The 21400-nt window shown below is 35.9% G+C and overlaps 1 protein-coding gene across 1 annotated transcript in view; it reads left to right on the forward strand.

The window, feature by feature from the left end:
* Positions 1-21400, forward strand: part of CPNE8 (copine 8) — a 318004-nt gene that overhangs the window by 73509 nt on the left and 223095 nt on the right. The window contains exons 2-4 of the mRNA XM_082419257.1: positions 154-194; positions 1466-1512; positions 6656-6684. Coding sequence (XP_082275383.1) covers positions 154-194; positions 1466-1512; positions 6656-6684 — 117 coding nt within the window. The remainder of the gene's footprint in view (positions 1-153; positions 195-1465; positions 1513-6655; positions 6685-21400) is intronic.

Genomic DNA, 21400 nt, shown 5'->3' on the forward strand with positions numbered 1-21400 from the left:
TATTATAAATTATTACCAATTAATGGAGGATGACTATGAAGCACAAATTTAACTTTTGGAACTTTCAAGTCATCATTCATGTATATATACATTTATATTTATATAAATATTTTGGTATTATATTCATATAACATTTTCTCTTTTATTCAACAGAAATCTTCTTGACAGAGACACATTTTCTAAATCTGATCCAAGTAAGTATCTATTACTTGCTTTTTGAAATAGTCTACTTATTTTACTTGATTTTGCAAAAAGTTATATGAAAATCATAGTTCTTATTTAAATATTTGTTTTAAAGCCTAGAAAGCAAGATGGAGTATAGTCTCAGGCCCTGCATTCTCATCTACCTGGGCAGTACTCTGGCTAAAGAGAGGGAATTCCTTAGCGTTTTGAGAATAAGATGACAATGCAGATGACTGCAATGTAGGACAGTTTACTTTGAAAGTAGACCTCATTGTATGGCCATATGGTAGAAATTATCTTGGAAAGAGAACTGTAATGGGCCATAATTTTATGATCAAGTCAGAGTAATCATCTTCCTTTTTTTGTGAATAAATGCAGTATATAAAGGCATGTACAACCAAGTGAATTATATAATATCTTGAATGAGCTGAAGTTTTTGATTCCTAATTATATATATTGAAAATTGGAGATAAATTGTAAAATAAAAGACAGTTTAAATTAGAAAACAACAGAAATAATGTATAAATCAAGTAGTGATTCCAAGTCTTGTAATATATAGAAGCTGATATCCAGCAGCTCTCCATCTCTACAAATGTGTGAACCTGTGTGGTTTAATTACAGGAGAGAGGTTTTGTCATTTGACAGAAGAATTCTTGAGGTAGTCACTGGAGAAAAGGCATTAAAATTTGTGGGTATTAAAAATTCCTGGGACCCACTGACAAGTGGGTGGGATATTTTTGTCTGTTAATCTTTACCCCAAACTCTTAATCTCCCTTTTTTGTGACTTCCTTTTGTGGTTCATTGGATTTCTTACTTGTTTACAAACATTGAGGATAGGAGTTGCAAATATTAAATGTGGCATATGATTTGCTCCAGATATCCTTCCTATGATGGTTTTGAGCATTGTAAGTATCCTAGGAAGAGCTTGACTTATGACTGGTAACATACTGAAATATTTCAAACTGTTTAACCTTAGTTTAAAATTTTTTTTTTATCTATATCTGTAGCATAATGCAATTGAAGACATTAGCAAATAATTGTTATTTTTTTTATGCCTAGCTCTATACATGCTAAGTTCTAAAGACCTGATATTGTTTCTTGCTTTTTTATAAAAAATTTTCATCATGTGATGATTTATTAGCAATTTTCATACCAGAGTAAGCCTAGGAACTAGGAACTAATTTTAATATAGCTTTTGTACAGCTGAAAAATAACTTGGATACATTTATATCTGATATTTATAAAAAACGTTTAGATATATTTATTTTTTCATCTTTTGTAGTTTGTGTCTTGTATGTACAAGGAGTTGGAAATAAAGAATGGAGAGAGGTAAGAATTTGAATTTAAATAAATTGTGCTGGAAGACATGGTATAAGTTATAATGTGATCAAGATGATACTTTCCTGTTTTTAGTTATTTTAGTAATTTTCTTATAGATTTATTTATTTTTATTTATTTATTTTTGGCTGCATTGGGTCTTTGTTTCTGCTCGCAGACTTTCTCTAGTTGTGGCGAGCAGGGGCTACTCTTCGTTGTGGTGCATGGGCTTCTCATTGTGGTGGCTTCTCTTGTTGTGGAGCATGGGCTCTAGGCATGCAGGCTTCCGTAGTTGTGGCACGTGGGCTCAGTAGTTGTGGCTTGTAGGCTCTAGAGCTCAGGCTCAGTAGTTGTGGGGCACGGGCTTAGTTGCTCCGTGGTTTGTGGGATCTTCCTGGACCAGGGCTCGAACCCATGTCCTCTGCATTGGCAGGAAGATTCTCAACCTCTGCATCACCAGGGAAGTCCTTCAACCCAAAGATTGAATTTCTTTTTTATTTTATTTCATTTTAATTTGATGAAAGCAATCTTTGTGTTTTGTTCTTAATAATCCTTAATGTTTAGCTCATTTATGATCATTCTGTGGAATAATCTAGCCTTGAATTTTTATTTTCCTCAGTCTTACATAAATTTAATGTGATCCAATTCTTACATAATTGAAGTTTGTGGGTTTATTCTCACTTTTTTAGGTCAACTGCTGATTTTATAAAATATTGCTTTAAAGCGTTTTAAAAGTGATATCAATTATCACCTGCTTTTTGACAGTTAATAACTTGTTATTTGAAAATAAAGTAGAAACTCAGTTTCCTAATACAAATACTTTGTGTAATGGAGTAAGAGCAAGGAGGCAGAATTACATTTTTTCACCATTAATAATTTTATTTATTTATTTATTTTTGTTGCAGTATAGTTGATGTGTAATATTATGTTTCAGGTGTACAATATACTGATTCACAAATTTTAAGGGTTGTACTCCATTTATAGTTATTATAAAGTATTGGCTATATCCCCTGTGTTGTATAGTATATCTTTGTAGCTTACTTTATACATAATAGTTTTCACCTCTTAGTCCCCTACACCTGTATTGCCCCTACCCCCTTTCCTCTCCCCATTGGGAACCACTAGTTTTGTTCTTTATATCTGTGAGTCTGTTTCCTTTTTGTTATACTCACTAGTTTGTTGTATTTTTTAGATTCCATATATAAATGATATCATCCAGTATTTGTCGTTCTCTGTCTTATTTCACTTAGAATAATACACTCCAAGTCCATTCATGTTGTTGCAAATGTAAAATTTCATTCTTTTTATGGCTAATATGCCATTTTGTATATATATGTGTGTGTGTGTATATATATATTTATATCTCACATCTTCCAGTCCAAGAATATGGTATACCTTTCCATCTGTTTGTGTCATCTTCAGTTTCTTTCATCAGCATCTTACAGTTTTCAGGATACAGGTCTTTTGCCTCCTCAGGTAGGTTTATTCCTAGTTATTTTATTCTTATTGATGCAATGATAAATGGGATTGTTTCCTTAACTTATCTTCCTGATATTTCATTGATAGTATACAGAAATGCAACAGATTTCTGTATATTATTTTTGTATCCTGCAAAGTTACCAAATTCATTGATGAGCTCTACTAGTTTTATGGTGGCTGTTTTATGTTTTCCTGTGGATAGTATCATTTCAACTGCAAACAGTGACAGTTTTACTTCTTCCTTACCAATTTGGATTTCTTTTATTATTATTTTTCTTGTGTAATTGCTATGTATAGGACTTCCAATACAATGTTGAATAAAACTGGTGAGAGTGGGCAGCCTTGTCATAGAGGAAATTCTTATAGGTTTATACTGTTGAGTATGATATTAGCTGTGGGTTTTTCATATGTGGCCTTTATTATGTTGAGGTATGTCTCCTTTCTGCTCACATTCTAGAGAGTTATAATAAATGGATGTTGAATTTTGTCAAAAGCCTTTTCTGCATTTATTGACATGATCGTATGGTTTTTATTCTTTAGTTTATTAATGTGGTGTATCAGACTGATTGATTTGCAGATAATGAAAAATCCTCGCATCCCTGGGATAAATCCCATTGATCATGTTGTGTGATCCTTTGATGTATTGTTGGAGTTATTTTGCTAGTATTCTTTTGAGGATTTTTGCATCTATGTTCATCAGTGATATTGGCACGTAATTTTCTTTTTTTGTGGTATTTTTGTCTGGTATTGGTATCAGGATGATGCTGGCCTCATAGAATGATTTCGGAAATCTTCCTGTCTTTGCTATTTTTTGAAATAGTTTTAGAAGAATAGGTGTTAACTCTTCTGTAAATGTTTGGTAGTATTAACCTGTGAAGTCATCTCGTCCTGGACTTTTGTTCTTTGGGAGTATTTTAATTACTGATTCAATTTCAGTACTGGTATTTGGTCCGTTCATATATTCTATTTCTCCCTGGTTCAGTATTAGGAGATTGTATGTTTTTAAGTATTTGTCCACTTATTCTAGGTTTCCATTTTATTGGCATATAGTTGTTTGTAGTAGTCTTCTTATGATCTTTCTTATTTCTATGGTATCAGTTGTAACTTCTCCTTTTTCATTTCTGATTTTAATGATTTGGGCCTTCTCCCTTTTTTTTTCTTATTAAGTTAGACTAAAGGTTTATCAATTTTGTTCATCTTTTCAAAGAACCAGCTTTTAGTTTAACTGATTTTTTTCTATTTTTTTTTTTTTTTAGTCTCTGTGTCATTTATTTTTGCTCTGATTTTTATAATTTCTTTCCTTCTAATAATTTTGAGTTTTATTTGTTCTTCTTTCTCCAGTTTCTTTAGGGATAAGATTAAATTGTTTGAACTTTTTCTTATATCCTGACATGAGCTTGTATTGCTGTAGACTTCCCTCTAAGAGCTGCTTTTGCTGTGTCCCATAGGTTTTGGATCAAAATGTTTTTGTGTTCATTTGTCTCTAGGTATTTTTTGATTTCCTCTTTGATTTCTTCAGTGATCCATTGGTTGTTTAGTAGTATATTGTTTAGTGTCCACGTGTTTGTGTTTTTTGCAGTTTTTCTCTTGTAGCTGATTTCTAGTCTCATAGCATTGTGGTTGGAAAGATGTTTGATATTATTTCAATTTCTTAAATTTCCTTAAATTTGTTTTGTGGCCTAGCATGTGATCTGTCCTGGAGAATGTTCCATGTGCACTTGAAAAGAATGTTCCATGTGCAACTTGTATTCTGTCGCTTTCAGATGGAATGTCTTTCTTCTGGGGTCTTTGATCATCTTTAACATCATTACCTGAACTCTCCCTTGGATAGATTGCCTATCTCTACCTCATTTAGTTCTTCTTCTGGGGTTTTATCTTGTTTCCTCATCTGCTACATGTACCTCTATTGCCTCATTTTTCATGAGGTGCTGTTTGTATTTTCATGTACTTGAAGTTTAGTTATGTTTCCTGACCTTGGAGAAGTGGCCTTCTGTAACAGATGTCCTATGTGTCCCAGCAGCACATTCCTTTTTTGTCACCCAACATGTTTGCTCTAAGGGTTTCCCCTAAGAGGGCTGTGTGGGTCCTTCTTTTTTAGTGGGCTGTATGTGGTGGTCTGGTAGGTTTGTTTGGCTCTTAGTTCAGTTGGTTGCAATGCCTTGCATTGTGCAGAGGCTGACAGCTGCTGGTTGGTAGGGCTGGAGGACCCAAGGGGGTTGTGGGATAAGTGCTGGCTCACTGGTGCATGGAGTCAGGATCCAGAAGACTCTGGGGCTGTCGCCAGTACAGTGGTTGGTGATGCCAGGTCCTAGGGTTAGTGCCAGACAAATCCTGGAATCTAGTTGCAGGGCCCAGGGATCCCAGAGCTGATGTCATGTTGCAGGGGCTGGTTCCTGACACAGTTGGGTACAGGGTCTGGAGTGTTCTGAAGCTCGTGTTGGCCTGCTAGTGTCCAGGGCCAGAGCCCACAGGGTGTCAGGGCAGTGTCTGTCCTGCTGTGGGCAGGCTGGGTTTTCAGGCTGTGGCATTATGGCTTTCTTGCATCTGATGTCTGCCTCCTGGTGGGTGAGGCTGGTCCAGAGGCTAGAGAAGCCTTCCTGGAGGGCAGAGCCAGGGCTCAGTGGATTCTGCCCACTGGTGGGGGGAGCTGGATCCTGGGTCCTCTGGTGAGCAGGAGCATGTCTTAGAGGCTGCTGTGTGCTCAGGAGGTTTTTAGGCAGTCTGTCTGTGGATTTGTGGGGCTTTGTTCCTGCCCAGGTAGTTGCTTGGCCTTAGGCATCCTAGCACTGGTGTCTACAGGCTGTTGGGTGGGGCCAGGTCTTGGTGTCAGTGAGCTAGAAGGAGGCTTCCACAATGTCACCCACCAGCACCACTGTCCATATGGTAGAAGGAGCTTACAGGAATGGCTGCCATCAGAGTCTTTGTCCCTGGGGTGAGCTGCAGTTGCCTCCTTCCTCTCTGGAGACCACCAGCAGGTAGTTCTGGCACAGGCTCCTATCAAAATACTGCTTTTGCCCTGGGTTCCAGACCATGTGAAATTTCATGTTCACCCTTTAATAGTGAAATCTCTATTCCCCCCATTCCTGTGGGGCTCCCAAAATTAAGCCCCACTGGCCTTCAAAACCAAATGCTCTGGGGACTCATCTTTCTGATATAGGAACCCTGGGCTTATGAGCCCGATATGGGGCTCAGAACTCTCATTCCTATGGGAGAAGCTTTGCAGTGTAATTATTCTCCAGTTTGTGAATTACCAACTGGAGGTATGGAACTTGACTATTTCATGAATCTGCGCCTCCTACCCATCTCTTGTGGTTCCTTCTTATGTCTTTAGTTTTAGAAAATCTTTTCTGATAGGTTCCAGTGTTTTTCATTGATCATTCTGCAAATAGTTGTGATTTTAGTGTGCTTGTGAGAGGAGGTGAGCTCAGGGCCTTTCTACTCTGCTATCTTGGCCTATCATTGTTAGAATTATTACTTTAGTTAACTTATTTTCTAGAGTATCTCTGCATTCAAATGCAAAGGTGATCATTGGAGGGGAGGGGAGCATATTAAAATAAAAGATATTTCCATCTGCTTGTGGTTGCTGGTTATCCCAGGAAGTTAGTGCATTGTTTTAATGAGGTTACAGTTTCTGGCGAGATTTCCCTAGTGATACCTGTGCTATTTGTTGTCACAGATTGCTTTGCAGCCAGCCATTTTACCAAGGTATGTCAACTGTGAGATGGAAGGTGAGAATTAGATCATTATAATTTATTCTCAAACATGGGAGACTAAACCAATTCAACAGTAGTCTGTACTGATAATGGGTCAGTGGGACACTGAACACCAGTTTCTCATATCTAATTGCTTATGTACATTTCCATATGGTTATTCAATATTTATCTTAAACTCTACCTATCCAAATGTAAATTCATCATCCTTACCCTATGCCTGCTTCTTCTTTGCTCCACTTGTAGCTAGTGGCATCATCAGCCAAAATATCAAAGTTTTGCAGCTATCCTTGACTTTCTCTCCTACACCTTTTTTATTTAATTAGTTATCCAGTGATATAAATTTTCATTCATAAACTCAGATGAGCCACCTCCTTTATTCAGACACATGTTATTCTTTGTCTCCTTTGTTACAACATTCTCCTGAGTCCATGCCACTCTCTCTCATGTTACTCTGTCCAATTATTCCTTTGATTATTTTCCTAAGAGACATGCTGACTCTTGTCATTCACTTTAGATTACCTTTCTCAGAGGCCTGGGACAATCTAGTGGAACTGTTGACTGACCATAGGCAAAAGGCCTGATGGAGATGAGCATTTACCAGGAGTGTCTAGAAAACAACATTGCTTGAGGGACTGTTAAAGGAACTGAGATAAATATCCATAATGTATAGGACCAGGCATCTTGGCCAATGAAAATCCTTAAAGACGAGGCTTTCTTATTGCCTAAGCAATGAGATGTAAGTTTCTTATTTAATTTACAGTGTTTTTCATAATAATAATGACTATTGTTCTAAACCCTTTAGAATACTGACTAATTTAGTTTGCACAACAACCTTAAGAGGTAGATGCCATTAGCATCCTTATTTTACACATGAGGAAATTAAAGAACAGAAAGCTTAAGTGACTTGACCAAAGTTAGCCAGTTGTAAATAATAGAATGGGGATTTCAGCCCAGGCCATTTGGCTCCATAGTTCCTAATTTGCAGAATCTTATCTGACCCCAACTTCACATTCTGGTTTTATTAACAGAAAGAAATTCTATAAATTGATCTTTGGGTCTTTATTCATATTTTCTTCAGCTTGACTCTGAATGAAAAACAAGTAAGAGAAGAGGCCTACTATTTAGGTAAAGTGGCATAATATTAAAATAAATCAGAAAAGAGAATATTTTACTTATTTATTTTTTTCTCTTCGAAGGGGTAGAATGTATAAGAGGGAATAATATGCAAAATTGGTATAAAAACAAAGTAGAAATTGAGAATATGATGAGAAATAGGACCCAGAATTATATAGAGTGGGTAAGGAAAAGATGGACGAAGATGGGGAGATACCAGTTAAGAGGCAATTTCAATAGATAGCATTTCAAAAAAATTAAAAGTGTTAAGAACTAGAGAATAGTATGGAAGAATAGAAAAGGAAGTGTCAGATGCGGAGACAGCATTTTGTAGGTAAAATCCGTTGTATATAGCATCTAATTGAACTAGTTGGATCAAGGAAAGGGGTGAAAAAAATGAAATACACTGTATATATTATTAAATCCCCACCAAATCATTTGAGAAAGTCAGTTTCTTTATATTGAGAGCCAGTATGGTATACAGTGGTTAAGGGAGTACACTTGACCTCTTAGTGACTGTTTCCTCATCTGAAATGTGGGGAATTATGCTAATGATTCTAGCTCACACAGTAGTTATGAGGATTAAACTTTAACCACTGGACCATGACTGGCACACAGTGAACACTATATGATTAAGGCTACCTTGGTTCTCTAAGAGATCAAAATACATTTTTAAGAATAACAAAACTAGTAAGTGGCAGGTAAGTAAATTCTTGCATTATAATATTCTGTAAAATTCATTGTACAAGCCCAACAGTTGATGGGAAAATGACCTGTGAGATTTACTTGGCCTCAAACCTAATATGATGGTGTGGTGTTGCATAGCTGCTGAAAAGCTAATGCAATCTGAGGATGCATTGATGGATGTGCAATGCTTACATTAAAGAAGATAATGCTATTATGTTGAGCTATATTAAATTGTCATTTTTGTAGCTCAAAATGGTTGAGTGTTGGCAATTTCATGTGATTCAATTATACCCTTGTATTTTGCTCTCGTAGGAGCAAATCTGGAATGTTTGTTTTCAGTTCTCCATTTGAGATCATTGAAATGCCATATATGAGGAGGGCTACCATCTTGAAGAAAGGGGTAGACACTATGTCATATTAATGAAGGAATGTTTAACCTGAAAAATGCAAAGACTCTGAGTAGTCATGATAATTGTCTTCAAATTCTTAAAAGTATTTTGATTTAGACATGGGGGTACAGTTACTTGAAGTTGAAACAAGAAAGGAGGAAATAAAAAATTTGGCTCAAAAGATGAAGAGACAAAGGCATATTTTGTTCACTGTGGGTAAGACCTTTGTAACATTTAGAGTATTCCACCGTAGAATGGGTTTTTCTAGAACAGTATCCTGAAGCTAGAACTATAGTGGATGTCCTGTCTTATATTCAAACAGGGGTTGGACTAATTCATCAGGAAAAAAACTGGACTTGATTAGTTCTAATTACTTGCAACTCTGATTTTATGATGATATAGAAGTCATAAAGAGTTTTGCACTCATATTATCAATTCTTCCCATTATCTTTAAAGTATTGAGCATGTTTTACAAAATAATAACAAGAACCCCTCTAATAATTACCCTCAGTGTATTTGTAATTAGACAAGTAAAACAACATTATAGATACTTTAGTAAAAATTTAAAATATATTCATCCATTTATCAATTTGACCTGTATTTATTGGGTGCCTATCATGTAGCTGCAGTGGTGGAAAAAATTTTAAATAGACAGTATTTTTACCTTAAGGAGCATAAAATATAGTTGAAGAGTTTTACCAGCAACTTCAGTGTGACTATACAATCCATTTACTGATTTAGGTATCAATACTGTGTCAGTAATATAGTGGTCATGTTTGTATTTGAATTTAGATGTATTCTGGAAAAGTATGTATTCACTAGCCACGTGATTTTATGTTCTGGGATGAATTACTTTTATACAGTAAGGAGAAATTTAAAAAAGAAAAAAAAAGCTTAAAATATGTGGAAACAAATGCTCCAAATAACGTGATAAAAAATTATTTACAACTGTAGTGGTATTCTGCAGTTTAAAAATTATATCTGACACTATTACAATTACCTGCATATCTTCAAAAAATTCTATCTAATGATTGCGAATTGTCAAAGTAATTTGTCTTTTAAAACTAAAATGATATTTCAGTGCATAATAATTTGGAGCTAGAAATGATAAAGTGCCATGAATTATGAAAATATGAAAACCTCTTAGAGGTGAATGGAAATAGCAAAGTCATGTCCCTAAGGACGCACACATACTTGGCTTTGAGAGGTTCTGAAAATGTTGCAATTAACTTCTTTGAGTTAAATTTTAGTTATCCATAGATCATCTATTTTGTGAATTACTTTTAAACATTTAAAATTACAGAGTTGGTTCCCTATTCCGTATGTTAGTTATATAATGAAATGAAGCAAGCTGAAGTTTATAACCCACAGTGAGTATACTTTGGAGGCAAATCTACTGCCAAATGCTGATTTCTATGGTTTGACATTGTCTCTGTTCTGCACTGTTCCATTGACATTGAGCTGTTTTAATATTTATTCATGTCCATGCTGAATAATATATGTATAATACGTAAACACACACATATTCAGAAAGGATAAGAAAATTTTTCATAGCTCAGCTTAAATGTTACTTTACCTGTTCGCCTTTTCTAACCCTCACAACTAGAATTTCCTCCTTTCATCTTTTTGAAATCCCATAACTTAAATATCTTTCTTATTGTCTTTGTCACCTTCTACTTTATATCATTCAACAAACATTAAAGACTTTTTTGTGAACCTATTTTCTTCTATGTCTTAACTTCACTTCTTAATTCAGTGCTCCTTAAAGGTCAAGCTCCTCCCTACAGCATTTAGGATAGGGCTTTTGTGCTTAGAAGATGCTCAGTTAATATTTGTTAAAAGGAGGAATTTGAGGATACCCTCAAATATGGGCACACACTTAATGATCGTGGTTTCAGAATTTATGAGTTGCAAGCCTCCTTGTAGATAATTTGGTACAAAGGTCACAGTTTTCATATGAGAACATTCACGTGGCATGCGAAGTACTTATGAGAGCTCAGTGCTTATTCTGCTGCTTTTTATCGTAAGTTTAACTACATATTTAGGAATTTGAATTATAGCATTCATTGAAAAACTTGCTTTTTACCTCTTAAAGCTTAGGGTATACTCATTTCATACTATCTTTTTTGTTCTGTGGAAATAATAGAGTGAAGCATCTATAAAGTTATTGATATAGGAAAGAGGAAACTCCTTATGGTCTTTAGGCAGTCACTGTTGCTAAACCATTGAGGGTCCTCCTTGGTTATTGACACCATCTGCACTATTGGGTTCATGCTGCAGAGCAGCTGCACGTTTTTGTTTGGTTTGGTTTTATTTTCTGATTTATAAAAGAGATTTTAATTACAGTATACTGCTGAGAATTCAGTCCGTAGAGATTATATTCCTCTAGTAGACATTTGAAGGATTCTTACTGTATGTATCCACTGTGATTGAGGGGATCATAACAGAAGAGAGTTGAGGAGAAGTTGTGTGGCATCTGGTTGAAAGAACTTTGTAAAACCAATATTTTCTACGGAAGGTATAGTCATTCTTAAGGCATTACTGTTTTAGCAAAAATTTGTTGTGTGTCCCTCAGGAAAATACCATATTACACTCATTTGGATTCCTAACATCAGCCATACCAGTTTTGGAAACAACTGTAGATTGGCTTTGAAATTTTTCTGTTTAGAAAAGGACATAAAACAGTTTAACAGATATTTCTGGTCATAGAGAATTAGACGTTTAGGCTTAATGTAGTTGCCTATGTTTATAAGGCTAAATTGAAGTCTTAGCTCTATCGATATTTTATGTCCAACTGAACAAGAATTATACTTTCTTTTTTCTTTTTAAATTTCAGTATCATGTCATTTTTTTTTTTAAATAAATTGATTTATATTTTATTTATTTATTTTTGGCTGTGTCAGGTCTTCGTTGCTGCGTGCAGGCTTTCTATAGTTGCTGCGAGTGGGGGCTATGCTTTGTTGCGGTATGCGGGCTTCTCATTGCGGTGGCTTCTCTTGTTGTGGAGCACAAGCTCTAGGCACATGGGCTTCAGTAGTTGTGACACGTGGCCTCAGTAGTTGTGGCTCGCGGGCTCTAGAGCACAGGCTCAGTAGTTGTGACACACGGGCTTAGTTGCTCTGCGGCATGTGGGATCTTCCTGGACCAGGGATTGAACCCGTGTCCCCTGCATTGTCAGGTGGATTCTTAACCACTGTGCCACTAGGGAAGTCCAAGAATTATACTTCAACAGAACTTTTCTGATTGTTAGCTGAAAAACAAATCCAGAATAATTTTCTTCTTGAACTATTTTTTCCTGTTTGGCTTTTATTTATTTTTTATTTTTGCAGCTTTACTGAGAGGTAGTTGATATAGAACATTGTGTAAGTTTAAGGTGTACAACATAATAATTTGATATATGTGTATATATATTCTTTCTTTGTGTGATGAGAACTTTTAAAATGTGCAATATAGTATTGTTAACTATAGTCAGTATGCTGTACATTACATCCCCAGAACTTACTTATCTTTAAATTATAACTGAAGGTTTTTACCCTTTGACCAATTTCACATATTTCTCCCACCCCCCACCCTTGGCAACCACCAATCTGTTCTGTTTCTATGACTGGTTTTCTTAGATTCCACACATAAGTGAGATCATACAGTATTTGTCTTTCTTTGTCGTATTTCACTAGCCTAATGCCCTCAAGATTTATCCATGTTATTGCAAATGGCATAATTTCCTACTTTTTAATGGTTGTGTTCCTGTTCTAATTTTAGTATACCTCTTTTTTGAAATAAGACATACCCAGATGAAGGGTACACATCATATAGCACAATGAATTTGTTAGATGCAAATACATCCATGTGATCACCCCACATCTACAAATAGAATATTGCTAGCATCCAGGAACTCTGTTTGTGCCCTTTCTTCCTCCCAAATTAAACTGCATCCTGAATTCTAGCACTATAAAATAATTTTGCCTATTTTTAAGCCTCATATAAGTAAAATCATATATTATATATGTATTTGTGTCTAGTTTGTTTCACTCAGAACTATGTGTGTGGAATCTATCCATGCATGTGGCAATAGTTTGTTCATATTTGTTGCTGTATGGTTTTCTATTTTACCCCAATTTATTTATCCATTCTACTCTGGGTAGATTTTTGGATTGTTCGCAGTTGTTGAATATTATGATTAACTGGTTAGAACATTCCAGTACATGTCTTTTAGATCTTATATTTGTAAATTATTATTGTCTGCACATGTAGGAGTAAAATTTCTGAGCCACAGGGTATGCATATTTTCATATTCAGTAAATACTGATGAACTGTTTTCTAGAATTTTCCACGTGCCATTATCATTGCAGTACATCTTTGCCAGTGCTTTGTATTGTTAATTAAAAAAACATATTTCCATTCTGGTTAGTATAAAGATATCTTGTTTGGACTTTAACTTCCTGATGATTAATATGGCTGAGCACCCTTTGATAGGCCTAATGGCCATTTGGCTATCCTCCTATGAAGTGCACGTTCAGGTGTTTTGCCTATTTTCTTACTGAGTTTTAGGAGTTATTTATGCCTTCAGGATAGGAATTTTTGTTGCTTATATGTCTTGCAAATATCTTCTCTCCTGTTGTAGCATGGCTTTTAACTCTTTGAACCATATATTTTGTTGAACAGAAGTTCATAATTTTAATTTAGGTTGTAGTATCAATTTATTCCTTTCTGATCTGTGCTTTTGTTCTGTTTAAGGAATTTTTCTATTTGAAGGCCACGATGATGTTATATTCTAGAAGTTTTATTGTTTTAACTTTCATATTTAGACCTACAATTCCTCTGGGATTAACTTCTGTGTATGATTTGAGATAAAATTTACTTTGATTCCATATGGTATCGGATTGACCCAGGAGCATTTGTTGAAGAGATTTTCTTTCTTTATTGTAAATCGTATGACCTTTGACATAAATGAAATGATTAAATATGTGAGGACTTAATGATTAATGATTAAATCCTTGTTGAGGATTCTATTGTATTATACTATGCTATCTTAATAACTAGTTGTATGTACTTTGTAGTCATTTTCTTTTACTTCAAGGTTTTCTCGGTCAGGGGTCAGCAATCTTTTTCTATAAAGGACAAGATACACATAAGGGCCAGGGGTAAATATTTTAGACTAGGTGGTCCCTATGTTCTCTGGGGCTGTTGTAACATAAAAGCAGCCATAGACAATACATGAATGGTTAATTAGGGCTATGCCCCAATGAACCTTAATTTACAAAATAAGTGGCAGGCCAGATTTGGCTTATGGACTGTTCTAGGATATTTGTAGCTTTTTACATCACCACAAAATTTTAGAATTTTTCAGTTTATACACATACACATGAATACATGCATGTGTGTGAGTGCACACACACACACACACACACACACACACACACACTGTGAGATTTGAATTTGGTTTGAAGCTGTAGATTAATTTCTGAGAATTGAAGTATGTAAAATCCATGAATATGGATATAATCCATGAATACGGATACTCCTCTATTTATTTAAATTTTCTTTAGTTTCTCTGAATAATATTTTATAGTTTTTGTGTAAGGGTCTTGTACATCTTTAATTGTATTTGTCCCTAGTGATTAGATATTTTTTGATGCCAATATAACTTGTCATGTCTCATTTTTATTTATTATTGTAGTATATAAAATGTCATTTTATTTTTTGGATAATTGAATTGACCTTGCTTAACTTACTAATAATAGTTTGGATTTTTAAAAATTTTCTTCATACACTATGGTAATCTGCACATAATGTTTTATTTTTCCCTTTCTAATCATGATGTTTATTGTACTGACAACTACCTCTGCACAGTGTTGAATAAAAGTGGTGATAGGAGGCATCCTTGTCTTGTTCCTGATATTAAGGCTAAAGTTTTCATATATTTGCAACTATGAGATGTTTGTATGATTTTTCTTTATTTTGTAAATGTGGTAAATTACTTGATTTTCAGTTTTAAAACAAATATATTTCTGGAATGATCCAACTGATTCATGATATATTATCTTTTAAATATATTGCTTACAATGCTTTCCTAATATTTATTAGAATTTTCATTATGTTATTTATGAGTGATATTGATCTATAAATTTTCTTCCTTGGCATAAATTTGTTGGTTTTTGTTCTTAAGGTTAAATAGGACTCATTAAATGTGTTTGAAAATATTTCCTCTTTTTCTGTTCTCTGAAAGAATATGTGAAAGATTAACGTTATGTCTGAGTTAAATGTTTGGAAGAATTTCCTGCTAAAGAATTCTGAGCCTGACTATTTCTTTGTGGGAAGTTTGAATTTCAAATTCACTTTCTTTCTTTCTTTTTTTTAAATTAATTTATTTATTTTTGGCTGTGTTCGGTCTTCGTTTCTGTGTGAGGGCTTTCTCTAGTTGTGGCAAGCGGGGGCCACTCTTCATCGTGGTGCACAGGTCTCTCACTATTGCGGCCTCTCTTGTTACTGAGCACAGGCTCCAGACGCGCAGGCTCAGTAGTTGTGGCTCACGGGCCTAGTTGCTCTGCGGCATGTGGGATCTTCCCAGACCAGGGCTCGAACCCGTGTCCCCTGCATTGGCAGGCAGATTCTCAACCACTGCACCACCAGGGAAGCCCCACTTTCTTTCTTAACTATCTGTCTACTCACGATTTCAGTTTCCTGTCCTGACAATTTTGCATGCTATGTTTTTCCAGGAATTTGTTCATTTCACCAAATTCTCAAATTTATTGGCATAAAGTTGCTCATAATATACTGTTAAGATATATATTTCTCTAAGATCTATAATGATACCCCACTTTTTACTTTCTGATGTTGATAATTTGTATTTTTCTCTATTTTTTCCCTTTATCCATCTCAGCAGAGGTTTATCTGTGCATAGTGTTTTATTTTTTCCTCTCTAATCATGATATTTATTGCACTGACAATTTTATTAGTCCTTTCTAAGAAGGCACTTTTGCCTATGTTGGCTACCTCTATTTAGTTTTTTAAGAATTTCATTGATTAGTGCAATTATCTTTATTTTTTCCTACTTTTTTTGGTTTTAATTTGCTGTTCTGTTTCTAAGTTTTTGAGATAGATAACTTAATATTTATTTTCAATCATTTTTCTTTTCTACATATGCATTTTAGGCTATAAATTTCTCTTTAAAGAAGCTTTAAGTATATTCAACAAATATTGTTATGTTATACTTTTATTTACATTCAGATTCAAAGTGTTTAAAAAAATTTTTTTAATTGATCTCAAATTTACTGAAAAGTTGTGAATATAGTGTAAAGATTTTTTTCCTTTGAGCTACTTGAGAATAAATTGCCAACATGATGCCCCATGGAGCTTGAATACTCTATTGCATAAAGCACATTCTCCTAGAAAGCCATAATATAATAGTCAGAATCAGGAAATTAGCACTGACATATTTTTACCATTTAATCTTAAGACCCCTTTCAATTTCACTTATTGTCCCAATAATATCTTTTAGCAACTGGATCCCATTCAGAATTACCTATTGCATATAGCTGTCTTTTCCTTTACTGTTTTTTTTTTTTTTTTCTGTTGTTGTTTCTTTGATCTTAAATAGTTTCTCTGTCTTTTCTTAACTTGATGTCCTTGACACTTTCTGTGGATGGAATGCCAGCTACTTTGTAGAATTTCTCTTATTTTGACTTTGTGTGATTTTTTTTTTTTTCTTCATGATGCATCTTTGGGTGGAATATCACAGAAGTGGTGTGGTGCTCTTCTTATGCCTGGCATAAGATTTTGATTCATCCCATTTCTGGTTAGGTTAATTTTGATCACTTGATCAAAGTGGTGTCTGCTAGCCTTCTCTATCAAACAGTTACTTTTTCCATTTTGTAGTTAATATTAATTTTGGGAGGGGAAGCTGGGAGTTATGATGGGAAGGTAGTTGATGAGTATTTGGGAAGATACTTTGAGAGTATATAAATATCTCCTTCCTCATTAAACGTTTTTTAATTAATTAATTTATTTTGTAAGTGTGGACTTATAGTTTCCTCTGGTTTTCAATGGATTTTCATTTTATACTATCATTTATTTTGGTGCTCAAATTGTCCCAGATTTGTCCAATGGGAGCACCTTGAAGCTGGCTTGTGTCTGTTAAAAGTTACCCCTGTCATTCTTTTAGCATGTCCTTATTTCCTAGAACAAGATGTTCAGGGTATTTATTCTTTTCTGGAAATGTTTCCTGTCTTAAATTCTACTTTGCTTAGAGAGTGAATAGTTAGACTAGTTCACATTTGTTTAATGTTTAAATGGTTTATCTTATCTCATGGATTTGCTTTTGACTTTCCTGCGTATTTATATTTGAAGTGTATCTCTTATAAACAGCAGATAATTGGGCTTAAAAATAAACTTACATTCATAATCTTTGTCATTTATATGGAGTGTTTAGATCATTTACAATTAACTTAATTATCAATATGTTTGGGTAAAACTTACCATTTTACCATTTCTTTTTATTTTATTCACTTATTTTAAATTCTTTATCTTTCCTTTCTTTCCTTCCTTGGATTTGGATATTTGTCTATCATCTATCTTTCTTTCTTCCTATCTATCTATCTATCTATCTATCTATCTATCATCTATCTATCATCTATCTATCTATATCACTGTATATTTTCCCCAATATTAGCTTGTTAGTTTTACTTTCTTTTACCATTATTTTAATAGTTACCCTAAAGATTTCAACATACAGTCTGGATATTTTAGAATCTGTTATACACTAGTTTTGTAACAACGTCTCCGAAAATGCTCGGTCCTTAAAACATTTAACTCAAGAGGGACCTTCAAGATGGCGGAGGAGTAAGACATGGAGATCACCTTCCTCTCCACAAATATATCAAAAATGCATCTACATGTGGAGCAACTCCTACAGAACCCCTACTGAACGCTGGTAGAAGACCTCAGCCTTCCCAAAAGGCAACAAAATCCCCATCTACCTGCGTAAGGAAAAAGAAAAAATAAAAAACAGAGACAAAAGAATAGGGATAGGACCTGCACCTCAGGGAGGGAGCTGTGAAGGAGGAAAAGTTTCCACACACTAAGAAGCCCCTTCACTGGTGGAGACAGGGCGTGGGTTGGGGGGGAAACTTTGGAGCCACAGAAGAGAGCACAGCAACAGGGGTGCAGAGGGCAAAGTGCAGAGATTCCTGCACAGAGGCTTGTCTGCTCACCCGCCAGGGTGGGTGGGGGCTGGGAGCTGAGGCTCTGGCTTCTGAAGTCAGATCCCAGGAAGAGGACTGGGGTTGGCTGCATGAACATAGCCTGAAGGGGCCTAGTGTACCACAGATAGCCGGGAGGGAGTCTGGGAAAAACTCTGGACCTACTTAAGAGGCAAGAGACCATTGTTTCAGGGTACATGAGGAGAGGAGATTCCTTCCCCATCTGCCCACAGAAGGCAGAGCACTCCCTACATGAGCTCCAGAGACAGGCATGAGCCATGGCTATCAGCTCAGACCCCAAAGACGGGCATGAAATGCTAACGTTGCTGCTGCAGCCACCAAGAATCCTGTGTGCAAGCACAGGTCACTATCCACACCCCCCAGGGAGCCTGTGCAGCATGCCACTGCCAGGGTCCTGTGGTACAGGGACAACTTCCCTGGGAGAACACATGGTGTGCCTCAGGCTGTTGCAACATCATGCCAGCCTCTGCTGCTGCAGGCTTGCCAGGCATTCCAATTATAACTGCTGTACCTCTCCCACCCCCAGCCTGAATGAGCAAGAGCCACCTAATCAGCCGCTGCTTTAACCCCATTCTGTCTAGGTGGGAACAGAAGCCTGAGGGTGACCTATATGCAGAGGTGGGGCCAAAACCAAAGTTGAACCACAGGAGCTATGAGAAAGAAGACCAAAGGAAATTTCTCCATGCAGCCTCAGGAGCAGCAGATTAAATTCCCACAGTCAACTTGATAAACCATGCATCTGTGGAATACCTGAATAGACAATGAATTATCCCAAAATTGAGGTGGTGGACTTTGGGAGCAACTGAAGACTTGGGGTTTGCTTTCTGCATCTGATTTGTTTCTGGTTTTTATGTTTACCTTAGTATAGTTTTTAGCGCTTGTTATCATTGGTGGATTTGTTTATAGGTTTGGTTGCTGTCTTCTTTTTAATAATTATTTTTATTTTAATAATTCTTTTATGATTAAAAAATTATTTTCTCCTTTTTTTTCTCACTTTCTTCTGAGCCATGTGGCTGACAGGGTCTTGGTGCTCCAGCCTGTTCTCAGGTCTGACCCTCTGAGGTGGGAGAGCTCAGTTCAGGACACTGGACCACCTGAGACCTCCCAGTCCCAAGTAATATCAATTGGCGAGAGCTCTCTCCGTGATCACCATCTCAATGCTGAGACCCACCTCCACCCAACGGCCAGGAAACTACAGTGCTGGATGACCCATGCCAAGGAACTAGCAAGACAGGAACACAGGCCCATCCATTAGAAAAGAGGCTGCCTAAAATCATACTAACTTCACAGACACCCCAAAAGACACCACCAGACATGGCCCTACCCACCTGAAAGAAAAGATCCAGCCTCACCCACCAGAACATAGGCACAAGTCCCCTCCACCAGGAAGCCTACACAACCCACTGAACCAACCTTACCCACTGGGGGTAGACAACAAAAACAATGGGAACAATGAATCTGCAGCCTATGAAAAGGAGACCCCAAACACAGTAAGTTAAACAAAATGAGAAGACAGAAAAATATGTAGCAGATGAAGGAGCAAGGTAAAAACCCACCAGACCAAACAAATGAAGAGGAAATAGGCAGTCTACCTGAAAAAGAATTCAGAGTAATGATAGTAAAGATGATCCCAAATCTTGAAACTAGAATGGAGAAAATACAAGAAACGTTTAAAAAGGAACTAGAAGAACTAAAGAGCAAACAAACAATGCTGAACAACACAATAAATGAAATGTAAAATACTCTAGAAAGAATCAATAGCAGAATAACTTAAGCAGAAGAATGGATAAGTGACCTGAAAGATAAAATAGTGGAAATAACTACTACAGAGCAGAATAAAGAAAAAAGAATGAAAAGAATTGAGGATGGTCTCAGAAACCTCTGGGACAGCATTAAACACAACAACATTCGAATTATAGGGGTCTCAGAAGAAGAAGAGAAAGAGAAAGGGTCTAAGAAAATATTTGAAGAGATTTTAGTAGAAAACTTCCCTAATATGGGAAAGGAAATTGTCAATCAAGTCCAGGAAATGCAGAGAGTCCCATACAGAATAAATCTAAGGAGAAACACTCCAAGACACATATTAATCAAACTATCAAAAATTAAATACAAAGAAAAATATTAAAAGCAGCAAGGGAAAAACAACAAATAATATACAAGGGAATCCCCATAAGGTTAGCAGCTGATATTTCAGCAGAAATTCTGCAAGCCAGAAGGGAGGGGCAGGACATATTTAAAGTGATGAAAGGGTAAAGCATACAACCAAGATTACCCAGCAAGGATCTCATTCAGATTTGATGGAGAAATTAAAACCTTTATAGACATGCAAAAGTTAAGAGAATTCAGCACCACCAAACCAGCTTTACACTAAATGTGAAGGAACTTCTCTAGGCAGGAAACACAAGAGAAGGAAAAGACCTACAAAAACAAACCCAAAACAATTAAGAAAATGGGAATAGGTACATACTTATTGATAATTACCTTAAATGTAAATGGATTAAATGCTCCCACCAAAAGACACAGAATGGCTGAATGGATACAAAAACAAGACCCATATATATGTTGTCTACAAGAGACCCACTTCAGACCTTGGGGCACATACAGACTGAAAGTGAGGGGATGGAAAAAGATATTCCATGCAAATGGAAATCAAAAGAAAGCTGGAGTAGCAATTCTCATATCAGACAAAACAGACTTTAAAATAAAGACTATTACAAGAGACAAAGAAGGACACCATATAATGATCAAGGGATCGATTCAAGAAGAAGGTATAACAATTGTAAATATTTATGCACCCAACATAGGAGCACCTCAATACATAAGGCAAATACTAACAGCCATAAAAGGGGAAATCGACAGTAACACAATCATAGTAGGGGACTTTAACACCCCACTTTCACCAATGGACAGATCATCCAAAATGAAAATAAATAAGGGAGCACAAGCTTTACATGATACATTAAACAAGATGGACTTAATTGATATTTATAGGACATTCCACCCCAAAACAACAGAATACACATTTTTCTCAAGTGCTCATGGAGCATTCTCCAGGATAGATCATATCTTGGGTCACAAATCAAGCCTTGGTAAATTTAAGAAAATTGAAATCGTATCAAGTATCTTTTCCAACCACAACGCTATGAGACTAGATATCAATTACAGGAAAAGATCTGTAAAAAATACAAACACATGGAGGCTACACAATACACTACTTAATAACGAAGTGATCACTGAAGAAATCAAAGGGGAAATCAAAAAATACCTAGAAACAAATGACAATGGAGACACGACGACCCAA

The sequence above is a fragment of the Balaenoptera physalus genome, assembly GCF_965194825.1.
Source record: "Balaenoptera physalus genome assembly, chromosome: 13".
Taxonomy (NCBI): Eukaryota; Metazoa; Chordata; class Mammalia; order Artiodactyla; family Balaenopteridae; genus Balaenoptera; species Balaenoptera physalus.